This window comes from Ictidomys tridecemlineatus, chromosome 7 (genome assembly GCF_052094955.1).
Source record: "Ictidomys tridecemlineatus isolate mIctTri1 chromosome 7, mIctTri1.hap1, whole genome shotgun sequence".
In the NCBI taxonomy this organism is placed as follows: domain Eukaryota; kingdom Metazoa; phylum Chordata; class Mammalia; order Rodentia; family Sciuridae; genus Ictidomys; species Ictidomys tridecemlineatus.
Genome location: NC_135483.1, coordinates 38,225,277 through 38,240,357, shown reverse-complemented (window position 1 = coordinate 38,240,357; position 15,081 = coordinate 38,225,277). Strand labels below are relative to the sequence as shown.

Genomic DNA, 15,081 nt, shown 5'->3' with positions numbered 1-15,081 from the left:
AACCTCTACTTCTTCTTTGATGACATGTCATGGTACCTCAACCAGTGCTTTTTGTCCTCTGCTTATGCTTCTCATTCCTCCATGAAATATTCCAGACTTTTAATGCTTCTCATTCCTCCATTAAATATTCCAGACTTTTAATGCTTTCTCCAAGGCCCATTTTGCACCTTCTCCTTAGATTTAAGGCCATTGTGTGGCCATTTTTGTCAACTCTGTTCATGAAGTTGACTAGAGTCATTCATAAGATTCATCAAAACCAGGACAAAACCATCCCCAGGTATATGGGAAGCTTCAGTTCAAACCCAGAGCTGCCTGGTTACCTAGTAACTCCAAGTTCTTTAGAGAAGGCTGAGCATATGTGCTTGCTTAAGCTGTAACTTTTTCACCCTTTGTACCCTATAGTTGAAATAAAAATGTAACTTAGTTATTTCATGGCCTATGGATGTATTCAAATGGAGCAAGTTCATGCTGTTTTAAATTAGGCTCACCAAACAACATTTTTAGAGTATTTGTCACATTTCTAAATAACATGTGCTTGTGATTGATACTCCCTCTAATTCAAACTGGCAGCACATAGTACCCTCAACCAGTGTGGGCTGAAGCAGACTCTATGAAATCTACTTATGCTCTGCAGCTACCCAAGTGACTCTTTCCTAGGAACAATGTTTGCAGTGTTTGAAGTCATCTTAATATAATTATGGTATAATCATGAAAACATCAATTTCTTAATTGATGGCAATCATTTGACAAATTCATGTCATGTGTCAGGGAATAAGACAGTGGTAAGAATTCATCTCCTTTAATTCTTACAATGTTAAGGTTGTAAGACTTCAAAAGTAGCTTTCGATTATTACTCCCACTTTACAGATTGAGAACCGAAGTTTAGAGGTGTTTAGTAACTTGCCTGTGTCAAGCTGACAGGCATAAATTGTTGAAAACACTCATGACCATTATGTGTGTCAGCATCATGGTACAGAATAATTTTTAGCCTAGTCAAGTACAAGGTCATGCATCAAAGGAAGGCTCTGCACCATCTTTTGTAAAGCAGACAAAAGGATATGATTGAAATAACCCTTGGCTCTGGGGTCAGGAGCCCTGCATTCTGTTCTCAGGTCTGGTGACTTGGGCAAATCATTTTACTTCTCTGTGTAAAAGTAGGTATTGCCTGTGATCTCCTAAGGTCATTATAGCTTTAATAGAGTATAGAAATCTAGAAAAGAAATCTAGACTCATTGTAGGCTTTTTAAATTTATGATATTCTATGCAATTAAAGAGGACAAATAAATTTTGGAAACTGTCATGAAAGTTATTATAGTTTAGACATAATATACAAGAAGTTCATGGTATCTACACATCCCAGTCTTGGTTGCTATGTCTCTAAAATATAGTAAAATTTAGGAAAGTTCTGAGGGAGCTATCAGAATGACACCATAAGACATTATGGGAGGAGGAGTAGCAATCTTCATAGCCTGCAAAAGGTTAAAAAAGGAAAGAAGAAAGAAAGAAAGAAAGAAAGAAAGAAAGAAAGAAAGAAAGAAAGAAAGAAAGAAAGAGAAAGCAAGCCTCATTTCAAAATGATTACACATCATGGTTTTATGTATTTCATGCCTGAGAAGGTAATCTTTGGGCAGATCAAAGGAAATACTGTTTCACAAGGTGGGTGATAAATTTCTAGAACCTTCTGCCCATGGACAGAAAATAGTAAAAAGAACTCTGAGAACATTTGTGCCAATGCAGAAATGAAAGTTCATCATAGATTATCAAAGGACACAAAGTGTGGTGTTGTCATTGATTGTAATCATTGTGTCCTTCGCAGGGTTCCCCCAGGCTCCAACGGAAGCTGGTGCTTGCCCCATGGTTTCTATTCAGGAAGGCAAATTTTAAGTCCTTAAACATTCCTTTTAGGATGGCAGAGTTCTTTAATAAATATTATGATTAACATAGTATAATTTAAACTTTTTTTTTTAGTTCCAGTAGAAAAAAATTCATGATGATAGAAACTTAGAAAAACAATACTAGACTCATAGGAAAACATTAGAAGTTCCTTCCCACTGAGTAATGGCCAAGGTAACCCCCTTTTTCTTTTAGAATCATGCACTTTAGTGTTGACAGTTCCTTGGAGATCATCTATCTCAGGGCCACCTTCTGCTCCAGGTCAGGTATTACTCTTTACCTGACAGATGTTCCTCCTTCCTCCTCCATGATTCTTTTGCCTCTGTTTCATCACAAGGATTTCCTTCCATGGACATTCTCTGCTGTGCCCCATCCTCAAATCAATGTTTAATCAGTTTCAGCCATTTCTTCCAAGTACACTGCAATCACATTTTCCATCTGCCCAAGGTTTTCAGGAGCCACAGATAAATTACACCCTTCTTGTTTTAGCCTCAGATACCAGTCCAGTAATGTGCTCAGAGAATTCAACTAGGAACAGGCATGAGTTTCCTTTTATGAATCTAATCTGAGTGACCTGCACAAATCAGAGTGGATAGTCTGGGAGTGGAAGCATCTCTTTTCAGGTGCAGCTGTGGTGGTGGTGCGTGTACATGTGGGCAGATGGCCCATTTTCTTGCAAAAGGAGTCTGCATCCTATAAGCTAGCACCCAGCAGCTTCACTAAAAATGCTTGAAGATAAGAAATCAATTCAAGAGCATCACAGATGTTGCTGTGTTGTCTCTGGACACACCCTCTATGTCAGGGATCTAGCTTTGTTCTGTGGACCACCTAGTCTGAATCACTGGGAAGGAAAATATTTGTTCAAACATAGCCCCTTTTGTCTGTGCTGGGCAGGAGCATAATACATTCAGCTATTGCCCTCTGAAAGCCAAGGCTTTGTCTCCAACAGGGATCATGAAAACATCAATTTCTTAAGAAACTCTAGCCCACCTGTGCTTAGAATCAAGCGTATGAAAAGATGCATAGAAAGAGATGCTCAGAAAAAATAAAGTGTGGAGAGGCCGAGGCTGGGACTCAGCGGTAGCACACTTACCTGGCATGTGTGAGGCACTGGGTTTGATTCTCATCACTATGTATAAAAAAAATAAAATAAAGATCGGTCAACAACTTTTAAAAAAAGGTGTGGAGTTTATGGAGACTTTTCAAAGGACAGTTTCTTTACAAGTTCTTGAAAACTGTACAATTGTGTTAGGAATTTTGTGTTAGTAGAAACCTTGAGAGGTTTTATTTATTCCTTCCCTTTTAGTTTTCCATCTAAGACCTATAAATTTATTCTATTTTAGAAAGCCTTCAAGGAAGGAAATTTTCCCTAATCTTTCTTCTGCTATCCATTTTTTTTTTTAAAAAAAGACCAGCCTTTATCAGAAAATTCTTGACCACTTAGATGGCCCTAATGCTCATGGCTGCAGCTGAAGATCCGCTCCCATTGCGTTTTCTTCTGCTGTTCACATATCCGCAGAGGGACCAGTCTCAGCTGAAGCCCATTATTAGGTCACCCCTTGGCCTCTTCTCTAAGGCTAAATAATGAGTTTCTTTTTCCTTCTCCTTTGTAGGTCATATTTTTCAATCTCATTTTTTGTTGTTGAAAATTTGACTGGGGATTTCCTGTCAGGAAATGCATTAGGCCTCAAACTTTGTAGACCTAACACTCCTCCTAGCACCATTTAAAATACACACAGTAAAATTAAGACTACAAATAAAATAAAGCCTCACAGAAGCAAAAAATAAACATGCTGAGTTGTTGTCTTCCTGAGTTTTGATTGACCAAGATATTTGTAGAATGAAGCATGACTCATTGTCCAATGGACATCCTGTTTATTGGTGACTGATCAACAAGAATGTGGTCAGGTTAGATAAATACCTAGACAACTTAAATTTCAGTGAGAAATGTTAAAAGCTAGGCATGCCAAGAAGATAAGTATGGCCCAACAGTGGCCCCTTCTCAGTCTGACTGATTGATTGATGGGAAGCAGAGACTGAACCCAGAGATGCTTAACCACTAAGCCACATCCCCAGTCCCTTTTTATATTTTTTATTTAGAGAGAGGGTCTTGCTGAGTTGTTTAAGACCTCACTAAGTAGCTGAGACTGGCCTCAACCTCTCAAGCCACTGGGATTACAGACGTATGCCACCATGTTCGGCCCTTCTTGGTATTTCTGATATGTATACAGCTTCTAGTTGCATTTGGAGACCATGGAGCCAATATTGCAATATCTTTTAATAAGCTGCTAGATACAATGATTTCAAATTTGCACAATTATATTTGATCCCTAATAGGTATTTATGGGGACTATTGTATCTGTCAGGTTTTCGTATTAAGGTTATTATGGCTTTGTAAGTAATTATAGATGTTGTCTATATTTTTCTGTTTTAGAACAATTGAAATAGGATGAGATAAATGTGTGGTTGAACTCATTTATAAAACTGTCTGACCCCATGCCTTTCAAAGGTAGGTCTTTGATAATTCTTGTGTCTAACAGAGCCCATATACAAAAGTCTTTATTGTGTACAATCCAGAGAACTATAAAGGAAGCATCTCACATGCTCTCAGCAGTCTATTCCAGAAACAGACAGTAGCAGTGCCTCAGAAGCTCTTGTGTTCCCCTCCCTGTGCATCTCCTCCTATCTGACCCAACCCCATGCTCATGTAAATGCTACCCTAATTCTGGTTTGTTGTTATGCACTTAGCTTTTCTTCATGGTTTTACCATTTTTTGTATGTATTACTTATTGCCAGCCTAGCTGAAATGTATCTTATAAAGTCAAGCCTTTCTATTTCTTCTTGCAATTTTTTTCTTTTTTGTTCCAGATTTTTGTTTTTAGATTCATTTAAATTTGTATATGCAACTTTAAGTCATTTTCACTATTTTGTAATATTTCACTGTATGTCTGAGCCACAATTTATTCATCCATTCTACTGTTGATAGACCTTGGGACTGTTTTCAGTTTGCTACCTGATTGCTTCTGACTATTTTGGTAGATGTGTTCTAGAACTCAAGCCCTGGAATTCCTCTACACCTTAAGTGGAATTGTTGGATGTGGGATGCATGTATATTCACTCTTACAAGGATATGCCCAATTGTTTTCCTGAATGATCTTACTAATTTCCTGCTCCTACCAAGAGGAGATGAGAATTCCTGTTGCTCAGAATCCTTGCTAAGACTTTGTAGTGTCAGATTTTAAGCTTCTTTCCAGTCATTTGCAAAGAGATGTCTTATGGAGGACTGGGTTTAAATGTCCCTCATCAATAATGAGGTTGGTCATCTTTTAAATGCTTGATGTCCATTTGTATTTTCTTTTTTTTATGAAATGCTTGTTTATCTCTTATCCACTTACCTTTGGGTTTCTTGTTTTATTTATGTCAATTAGTAGGAATTCTTTATCTCTTTTGAATAAAAAATCATGTGTTTTGGGCTATATGTATATTATAAATATCTTTTCCCAATTAATGCCCACTCCTCTCATTCTGTGATTTCTCTTGATCTCTTGATGAACATAAAGGCTGTGTGTGTATGTGTGTGTGTGTGTGTGTGTGTGTGTGTGTGTGTGTGTGTGTCTGGGGATCAAACCCAGGGCCTTGTACATGTGAGGCAAGCACTCTAACAACTGAGCTATATCCCCAGCACCAAAGGCTGCATTTTATTGTAGTTGAATATGTGCATCTTTCTTTTCCTGCTTTGAATCTTTTTAAAAATATTTTTTAGTTGTCAATGAATTTTTCACTTTATTTATTTATTTATGTGTGGTGCTAAGGATCAAACCCAGGGCCTCACACATGCCAGGCAAGTGCTCTACCACTGAGCCACAACTCCAGCCCCTGCTTTGAATTTTTTATAACCTATTTTTAAAACTCTTCTACTCCCCACTGAAGATATGGTTTTATTTTCTTATAAAAACTTAAAATTTGACTTTTACACTCAAGTATTAAGTCCATCTATAATCACTATATTTTTCACTTTTAGCATTTACATTGGATTTTAGTTTTGGCATATCTAATAAAATGCCCCATCTTTTCATTAGACCATTAACATATTAATCATGTCTTTAAAAAATTCTTATCTAATACTTTAAACATTTAGGTGATATCTGGGTCTGGTTCTGCTGAATACTGGGCTTTGTGATAATGGATTGGTTTCCTTTTTCTTCTCTTGTATCTCATAATTTTTAATTGGATGCTAGGCGCTAGATGTAAGAGAAGGATGGGCACTAAGAGAGTCGATGTTTATGTCCCCACGTGAGAACACCTCCTGTAACGTAGTGCAGTTGAGTGGGTCCATGCAGAGTGGAGCTGGGTTTGGGTTTCATTGCTGGGTGCTCACATGCTTCACAGGCTGGTGCTACTCTGCTTTAGTTTGTGTTTGCATTGCTGGAGGCATCTGCATGGTGTCCAGGCCTCATCCCCAGCTTTCAACAGGCTCTCTGTGTCTGCACTGCAGAAGGTGCATCTCTGTGCTCCTGTTCTTCCCTGGCTAGAAACTGTTTCTGCTCTGCCTGTGACTCAGCCTGATGGGGTCAGGGTGATTTCTTGGTCCTCCTACCCCTTGGTCTTAGCCCTGTATGCCTGAGTTCAAGGGTGGGCTTCCTCAACATATTGCTCCCCTTCCTGCCTCCATGCCCCTTTCCAGTGCAGTAGGACTCATCATCCTGTCTGTCTATGCAGCACTGTGGGCCTGAGTAGGCTTCCTGCCCTTCTCCAGAGGCCAGGAAGCACACACATTTTCCCCAGTGTCAATGCAGGACAGGAGTGCCACTTCCTACCCCTCTGCCCGTGGCCACTTACCCTTCTCTGCAGCTGGCATGCAGAACAGTTTTCTGCTTCTCCCTCAGAGAGATGGCCCTGTTTCATGGGAGAGAAGGGTCCCAGAGGCATGTTTGTGGGCCACCTCCCAGCAGCGTCAGCCATCACCTGCACCCCTGTACCCCTGCACTCCTGTGGCAGGCTGTTCTAGGGCTAATGCCAGGCTTCCAATTTTTCTTGAGAGCACTAAACAGAGGCCTGTGAAAAAGATGTAGAGAATGGACACTGAGGGCCCTTACGTGGGACTTCCAGAAATTCTAAACTCTCAGGCCAACCCACATTTGCCCTCTCAGAATTCATTAGCATTTTGTTTGCTTTCTTCCTTTCCACTTTGTCCACCTTTCCTTCCTGTCAGGCCAAAGGCAGAACAGTTCTTGGGTCCCACCTCTCTTTGGAAGGGCTTGTCATCCCTGGGAGCTTTGTCCATCTTGTTGAATCTCTGAACCACACTTTAAAAGGTATGATGTCATGGACTATCCAGCTTTCTGTCATTGTTAGGTGGGGACACCATTCTCCCGGGGCTGTACATTTTAAGAGGGAACAGACGGATTTTCCCTTCCAAATTGATTTCTGATGAATTACTTTCTGTGAAATTGGCCTGCCTTCCTTTCCTTCTTCATTCTTTCTCCCTATTAGCAACAATATTTAGGCATCAACTGGGTCCTGTGATTTCCCCCCAGCTTCTCCTCCCAGTTAGAATAGGGTCCAAGTTCCCCGTGTGGCCTACAGGCTCCTCCTTGCTTCTGCAGCCTCAAGCATCCCTCTGGCCACTTCTCCCTTCCTGCCATCTCCGCTCCAGTGGTAGAAGCCCTCTTGCCAGCCTTCAAACAGGTCACCCGTGTTGCCACTCAGAGCTTTTACATGTTTCCATGCTGCTGGGAATGTTCTTTCCCCAGATTTTTCAGGGCTCACTTTCTGTGTTCCTGCAGGTCTCTATTCAAATGTCATCTCCTTAGGAAGAGACCCTCACCCCCGACATTTCTACCTAACACAGCTTCATTTTTTCCGTCCACTCCCTGCCAACATCCCTCTGTTCTCTTTCTCTGTCTTAAGTTTTCTTTATGGCACTTAACACTGTCCTGATATTGTGTGTGTGTTTGTTTTCCGTCTCCCCCAGCAGAAGGTAATTCCACTTCGTTCATTTCTGTATCTTCACCACTTAATCAGAACTCAGTCAGATGGTTGAAGGAAATTATCCACAGATTCCAAAAATCATGACATTTTCTCAATTGCATTAGCTCAATTCATAAAAATGCAGTTCCCCTGAGACTAAACTCTCTTGTTGCGCTATATTTTGATTATGTGCTTAGGTATCTTTTAGTCAGGTGAATCCATTTGGATTCAGTGTCTCCATAAGTGCCAGTAACAGGGGAGAGAGGGCTTGTCTTGGGTCTGCTCACCATCCTTCCATACTTTCATCCAGCTCATCTCTGGGAGACCTACCATAGACCTTCAGGTGGCTGTGCCATTGCCAGGCTGATTCCTCACCCCAGCAACCTTGCACCCTCTGCATTTATGCCCTGCCATGCTGGATTCTTCCCAAAGCCTTTGGGAGTCAGAGCTAATGTCTGCCACACAATGAATAAGCTGGACATCCTGAGCCCTGGACCCCCCATTCTGTCTTCCCAGCTGTTTTGTTTGGGCTGTTATTGCAGTTGCTGTTGTTTTCAATCATTTTAACTCTGTACTGCTTTTGGAAGAGATGGTGGTGGAAAGCAAGTCAGGGGGAAAAGAATTGGTCAGTGCTCTCGTTGCCTCAGGGAGCAGTACAAGAGGAGGAGAGACACAGGTGCCCACATCTGTCTCTGTTGGCTCTAGGCCATGTTTTTGCTCTAGGGGCTCCATATCTGGCAAGGGAGGCAGTGAAGGAACTGTGTGTTTTCTGACTTCTTCCAGGTGATTATCTTTCATGAAATGAGTTTACTACAGCTCAGGGTAGTCTGTTTTTGTTTGCTTAAGTCAGGTCCAACTTCATTATAATTAAACTTCATTTATGCCTGACCTTGACCTAAGGCAGATTTTTCAGCAGCTTCGTGAGTTCTATATATTTTTATGGGGTATCTTTTCAGACTGTGTTAAGAAATGTTGGCCAGACACCATTTTGAATGAAACCTTCTTGCACTACTATTTTCTAAGTGTATGCAGAAGTTCTTATAATAGAAAGATTCAAGTCCATTAAAAAATGCTGATGAATGAGAAGTATTTTTTTTTGTTATTACCTAGTTTAAAATCAGTAGATATTAAAATTATAGCTATAGTATTGTGGCCTCCAATTTTTTTCTTATTTGGAAAAATCTCTCACAAGCTAAATGACATATAATTATTCTTCTATAGCGTTGTATCAAAGACCTTATCCTATGAGATACCATTTAGTTTTCTATTATTGAAAACCATCTTTTAACTACTGAGTGTAAGTAATAATTCTGGTTTAGAAAAAGGAGGCACTTAAGAAAACATAACGAAGTATGATTATAAAACCCCAGATATTGTGAAGGAAGTTTGAAGGATAAAGTAATAGCTTTCTTGATTTTGTAACTTTTATTTATCCGAGAAAAAGTGTTATCTGAGAAAAAGTTCATTAGAACACATTTTGCCATTTTTAATCCACTGCAACCTTATTGAAAAAATGGTTGTGGAATTGATGAGAATGTTGACTAATTATGCTCTCTTGTCTCACATGGGATTACACCACACTCTAAATCAAAAGTTCCAGCTATTGCACCATGATCACCATGATTCTTTCTTTCTTTCTTTTTGTTTTGTTTTGTTTTTCCCCCTACCCCTTAGAAACAATCCATTTGGGTCCATCACATGGCCACTTGTTAAGTCTGGGGCATTATCCCTGTTTGTGACTACAATGAGGTCATACTAGGCTGGGTCTGCATATAGTCAAAGGGATAGCCCACAGCTGCTCAGGGAACCAGGCAATACAAAAGGCCACCCTGATATTTTAGGTCAAAGTCCCTGCTTTCTGGGTATAATGGGGAATTTTTATTTTAACTATCAAGAAGATTGGTTCAATTTTGGTTTGCTTATTACTACATGCTGTGCATAGATATCAATCTGTTGAACTTTTTTTTAGACTTCATATTGAAGTGTAATATTCTCAGAGCAAAAATGCTAAGTGTATGATAAGACATACTTCTGCAAACTGAGCATGCCTGCTCAACCAGGACCCTCATCAGGAAACAGCATGGCCCGCCCCGAGAAGCTCGCCTCAGACCCCCTCCCTGTCACCAGCCCTCCTCACCAAGGGGAACCACTTTCCTGCTGGCTTTTATGCTTGATATAAATGGAATTGTGCACAGTATATTACTTTGTATCTGGCTTCTTTCAACCTTCATTATGTTTATGAATTTATCCACATTTACTGTGTATTGTATTTGTTCATTCTTATTGCTGTGCAGTGTCCTATTCAAGAAAATAATTTATTCTTTCTACTGTTAGCAGGTGTTCCAGTCATTTCCTTTTGGGAGGATGGTGGGGCTTTTATGGATTTTCTGTTATGAACATTCTAGTGCATCTCTTTGTTAATCACATATATACACATATGCACCCCCCCCACACACACACACACACGCTCCTGTTGGAGGTACCTTAATAGTTGGGAAAGGGACTGTGAGGTCATAGGCTTCCCCACTGATTTTTGTGTCCAGTTTAAGAAATCTTTGCCTACTCTAAGTTGGCAAAGCTGCTCTGTTCATGTCTCTAAAATCTTTATTTTGCTCTATAATCCATCTAACTTGATATTTCTTTATTATATGACATTGTAGGAATCAGGGCATATTTTTTCATATTAACATCCTATCATCATTTTATTTAGTTTTTAATATGTTTGAAATGTGCCCATAAAATTTAATTCCACAGAAACATTTTTTTAATATATTCCTAGAGACAATAATGTTTCTTGAAAAACAGTTTAGACATATGGTAATTTAAAATTCATCATGTAATCTCTAGGTTTATTTAAAACCAATGTAAATTGACATCTCTCTTAAAGTTCTTCCATTCAACGAGTTTAATTTTTAAATCTAGCTAATTAATTATTCAACACCAAAAGTAAAATATAATGTATAAAATGCAATCTTTTAAAAAACAAAGTATTAGGTCTGAGGTTGTGGCTCAGTGATAGAGTGCTTGCCTACCATGTGCAAGGCCCTGGGTTTGATCCTCAGAACCACATGAAAATAAATAAATAAAATAAAAGGTATTGTGTCCAACTACAACTAAAAAGTGAATGTTTAAATAAATAAATAAAGTATTATTCCCCTTTTTCCATTCAAATTCAATTTGATACTTCTTTATTATGTGTTTTCTAAAATGAGAGACAATTAAGAATATGATTGAAGTTTTAAGTACATTTTAGTTTTAATTCATGTAATAAAATTAACAAACATCTGTCAATATTAAGCCAATTTCTTTAGTACTCATTTATTAATAAGGAGAGAACTTTTATTACTATTAATATGACCTTAGACTCCTTATGCTGCTATACCAAGTTTTCTGCTAGTGGGATAGATATAAAAATAGAAAAGGAAACATAAAAAGTTTCATTTTTGTGTTTCTGATGCCTATGATGTCAACTTGCTTAGTTTGTGTCTTTTATTTGTTCTAGGTTGTGCTGGTCAGTGGACATCTGGACAGCTGGGATGTTGGGCAGGGTGCCATGGATGATGGTGGTGGAGCCTTCATATCATGGGAAGCACTCTCACTTATTAAAGATCTCGGTAAATATTTAGAAAATTGTTCACCAAGGCGTGAGGATCTCAGTAGTGACATGTTGAACTTAATACACAAAATTCTTAACAGATTAGTTCCTATGGTGTGTTCAAAGATACTCTTGAGGTTTATATTTTTTTGTTGATGTTGATTCCCAGAAAAGAACTAATTTATTCCCTTAAAGAAAGACATTTTTATTTGAGTGTTCTCCAGACATCCAAAGTATCACATGTTATTATCAGCCACTGGGGAAAATGAACAAGCAAATAAAACTGAAGCAAATGTAACCCATCACCTAGAGACTGTGCAAGGAAACCATGACCAAGTGCCGAGAGGTCGGCAGCTACCCTCCTTCCTTTCCTTCTTCATCTTAAGACATTTCCAAGCTGTTAGGATAATGAAAAAGGTAGAAATTAAAGGGTGTGACTCAGGAATGATTCCTCCAGACACAATAGGAATCTGGGATGAGAAATTGGACCTTCCAGGTAAACCCAGATGTGGGTCAGATGGTGAGACATAAAAGGGGATGGCTCATAGCAAAAGCAGTTTAATTCAGTGACCAAATTTGCAAACAAATTACATGTATTTTCTCTGTGCAGTGGCCAAATAGGTGGATTTTGAGTGTAGTTAGAAATGACAAAATAGTCCGAACTGAAAGTTCCATGCCTGAATCAGACCTGTGGTGGTTTTTGAAGTGCTTATCTTGTACCATAACTGTGGAGTAACCTAGTTTTCAGATGTAGTAAAGATCAGAACATTGCACTGCTTCTTTGGGAGCATATGTCTTACTTCGTGTTTCCTACTCTTTTTAGCAAACCCTTCTAATCTCATAAACAGGCATTTGAAAAATGTTCATCTTCTTAATAATAGATTGCTAAAATGGTCTTATTTCATGCAGATCTTTGATGTAGTATTTCAATTTACATCTTACTTTTGTTTTTTAATTTTAATTTTATTCATTTATTTTTGGCACTGAGGATTGAACCCAGGGGCACTTAACCACTGAGCCACATCGATAACTCTTCTTTATTTTTTATTTAGAGACCCAGTCTCTCTGAGTTGCTTAGGGCCTCTCTAAGTTGCTGAGGCTGGCTTTGAACTCACGATCCTCCTGCCTCAGTCTCCCGAGTTGCTGGGATTACACGACTATGCCTGGCTTACTTGTGTTTTCTGTTTTAAAATGGAGAGATGCAAAGATGGTTCTGCATGTTTTTACTTATCAGTGGGGCAGGGTTTCCCAGTCTTAGCATTACTGACATCTTGAATCAGAAAACATTTTGTTGTATGGTGTGTCTCCTGTGTGGTAAGATGTTTTGCAGCAGCCCTGACTGTTACTCACTTGGTGCTAGTAACACCTACCCCCATCAAATTAGGACAACCAAAATGTCTCTAGGCACTGCCAAATGACCTTGGGAGAGGGAGGATAATAGTTCCAATTTGAGAAACACTAAAATAAGGTACTAAAAAAATCTCTAGGTTACTTGAATATAGGATTTTTCTTTCTTTAAAGAAACACTTGAAACCCTACATTACATACACCTTCATCATCATTACCATATGTGACAGAAAAGAGTCATACAGTACCTACTATGCTTTTCATAAAGCACTTTGTGAAAGCTTGGCACACAGAGAAGTTGTCCTCTGTTCTTAAGAGCCATAGAAGAGATTTGAAGACCTACACACACACACACACACACACACACACACACACACACACACACACACACACGCATAATCATCAATATACATGTAGCTTCAATGTCTACTTTTAGAATGGGTAGCACTGGAGAGAGGAATTGTCCATCAAGTAAAACCAAAAATTACATTCCTTCAGACAAAATCTGAGAAACTCCATGAATGCTCTCCTCTTTCCCATTCCCTAAAAAAATGTTCTCTTTTTCTTGCCTCACATGGTTCCAGAATGAGGTGGGCTCTAGAGTAAAGAAGACAGAAGCAAAAACATATTTCCTCTTTATAGAATGCAGAAAATTTTCTGGAAATTAAGTTTATTTCAGTGCATTCAACCAACTTGATTGGAAGCGGAATGGTGAAGAAGAAAGACAAACATATGAATTGATTTTAGGTGACTCTGTGCTACAAACTGCTTTTTTTGGCCCAGGCGGGTCATTTGAACTCTCTGGATTTCATTTTCCTCATCTCTAGTCAGTTGTAAGCCTCTCAAGTATTTTATTTGCTCTAGGTTGAAATAAAAATTGTGTCTTCTCTAGGCTTTGAATCTCCATGCTCTGACACTCATCATGGGACCCTAAATCACGGTTAGTTGAGTTCAATTCAATTGCATAGATAAATGTCAAGTACCATGCCCAGGTGAACCGGATATCTTTCTTCCCGCTCTGACAGCACATTAACTTCAGTTGCTTTTGATAGCTAGTAATCAGTCTTTTCAATTCAGAACTCCACCTCTGAAAGATTTCTGAAAAACGTATGTAAACATGTGAATAAAATGAAGAATAACATTTATTTTGAGTACGTGTTTATGAAGCAGAACATGATATACTTAACACACACACACACACACACACACCCCTCTGGAACCAGCTGCCTGGGTTCACTTCTCAGTCCTGAAATTTCCTAGGTGTGTAATCATCTGTGAAATGAGGATAAAAATCAGACTTCCCTCACAGGATTGCTTTGAAAATTAAATGAACACATGATATATGTAGAAGAGGGCCTGACCTAACTCAGATTCCCAGTAAATGTTAGCTTTTATAATTTAATAAGCATGACTATGAATCATATTTTTAATATAAGGGAGGATAACTTTTTTTAACAAAATTTTTTCCTTCCACACCCATGAGTCGATTACTTTGCCTCCTAATTTAATGTTAGTTTTACCAATGTAATTCTAGGGCCAGCTGCTATGGTATCCCTAAAATATCCTTTGCCTTTAACATTTAAGCCACCATCTCTTGTATGATGAAAACCCACTCACCCCTCCACTTTTTTCCATTTTTACACTAAATTTTCTGGAGTCTTAAATTCCTCCTAGTTGCTTCCAGCACGCACGTCTTGCTTAGATTGAGTGCCCTGTCTTCACTGTGCCCTTCACTTCCTGTAATTGCACCCACCAAGTCTTATGCTTCCATGTTAAATTTATGGATTTTGATTTGTAGATTGCCTATGTATTTTAACAGGAAGAACTGGGCCCAACATATGCCATGTGGGATCTGGACAAAAATTATTGATATACTTGAATAAGAAATAGGGCCTTGGGCTTGGGACCAAGCAATGGATTCATAATGATATTATTTAATTACATTGAGCCCAAACTGTTTAATTGGTGAAATATGAAAAGCTCTGCAGTGATTTTTTTTTCCCAAGAAAAAATGACACTCCTTCTGGATGCTTTTCCTCGAATGACGTGTCATGTGGCATGCATGTTGGAGTCCCTTGGTGGCTTGTTAATTTGAAGTGTTGGTCCAGTGGGGCTTTCTGATATTTTGAAATCTTTTTCTAAGCAATATCCTTCTGGTGTCTTCTCTCTTGCCCTTCTTTCTCACAACTTGAAGATTTACTCTTTCGCCCGAGCCATCAGCTTAAATTATACTCAATTAATATAACGAGATCTTTGTGCTTTGTAAATATAATCAG

At 38.8% G+C, this 15,081-nt stretch overlaps 1 protein-coding gene across 3 annotated transcripts in view; it reads left to right on the top strand.

Annotated features, from left to right (window-relative positions):
- Positions 1 to 15,081, top strand: part of Cpq (carboxypeptidase Q) — a 441,872-nt gene that overhangs the window by 267,419 nt on the left and 159,372 nt on the right. For all 3 annotated transcript variants that reach the window (XM_040293837.2, XM_078016890.1, XM_021725165.3), the window contains exon 5: positions 11,366 to 11,477. In XM_040293837.2, coding sequence (XP_040149771.1) covers positions 11,366 to 11,477 — 112 coding nt within the window. The remainder of the gene's footprint in view (positions 1 to 11,365; positions 11,478 to 15,081) is intronic.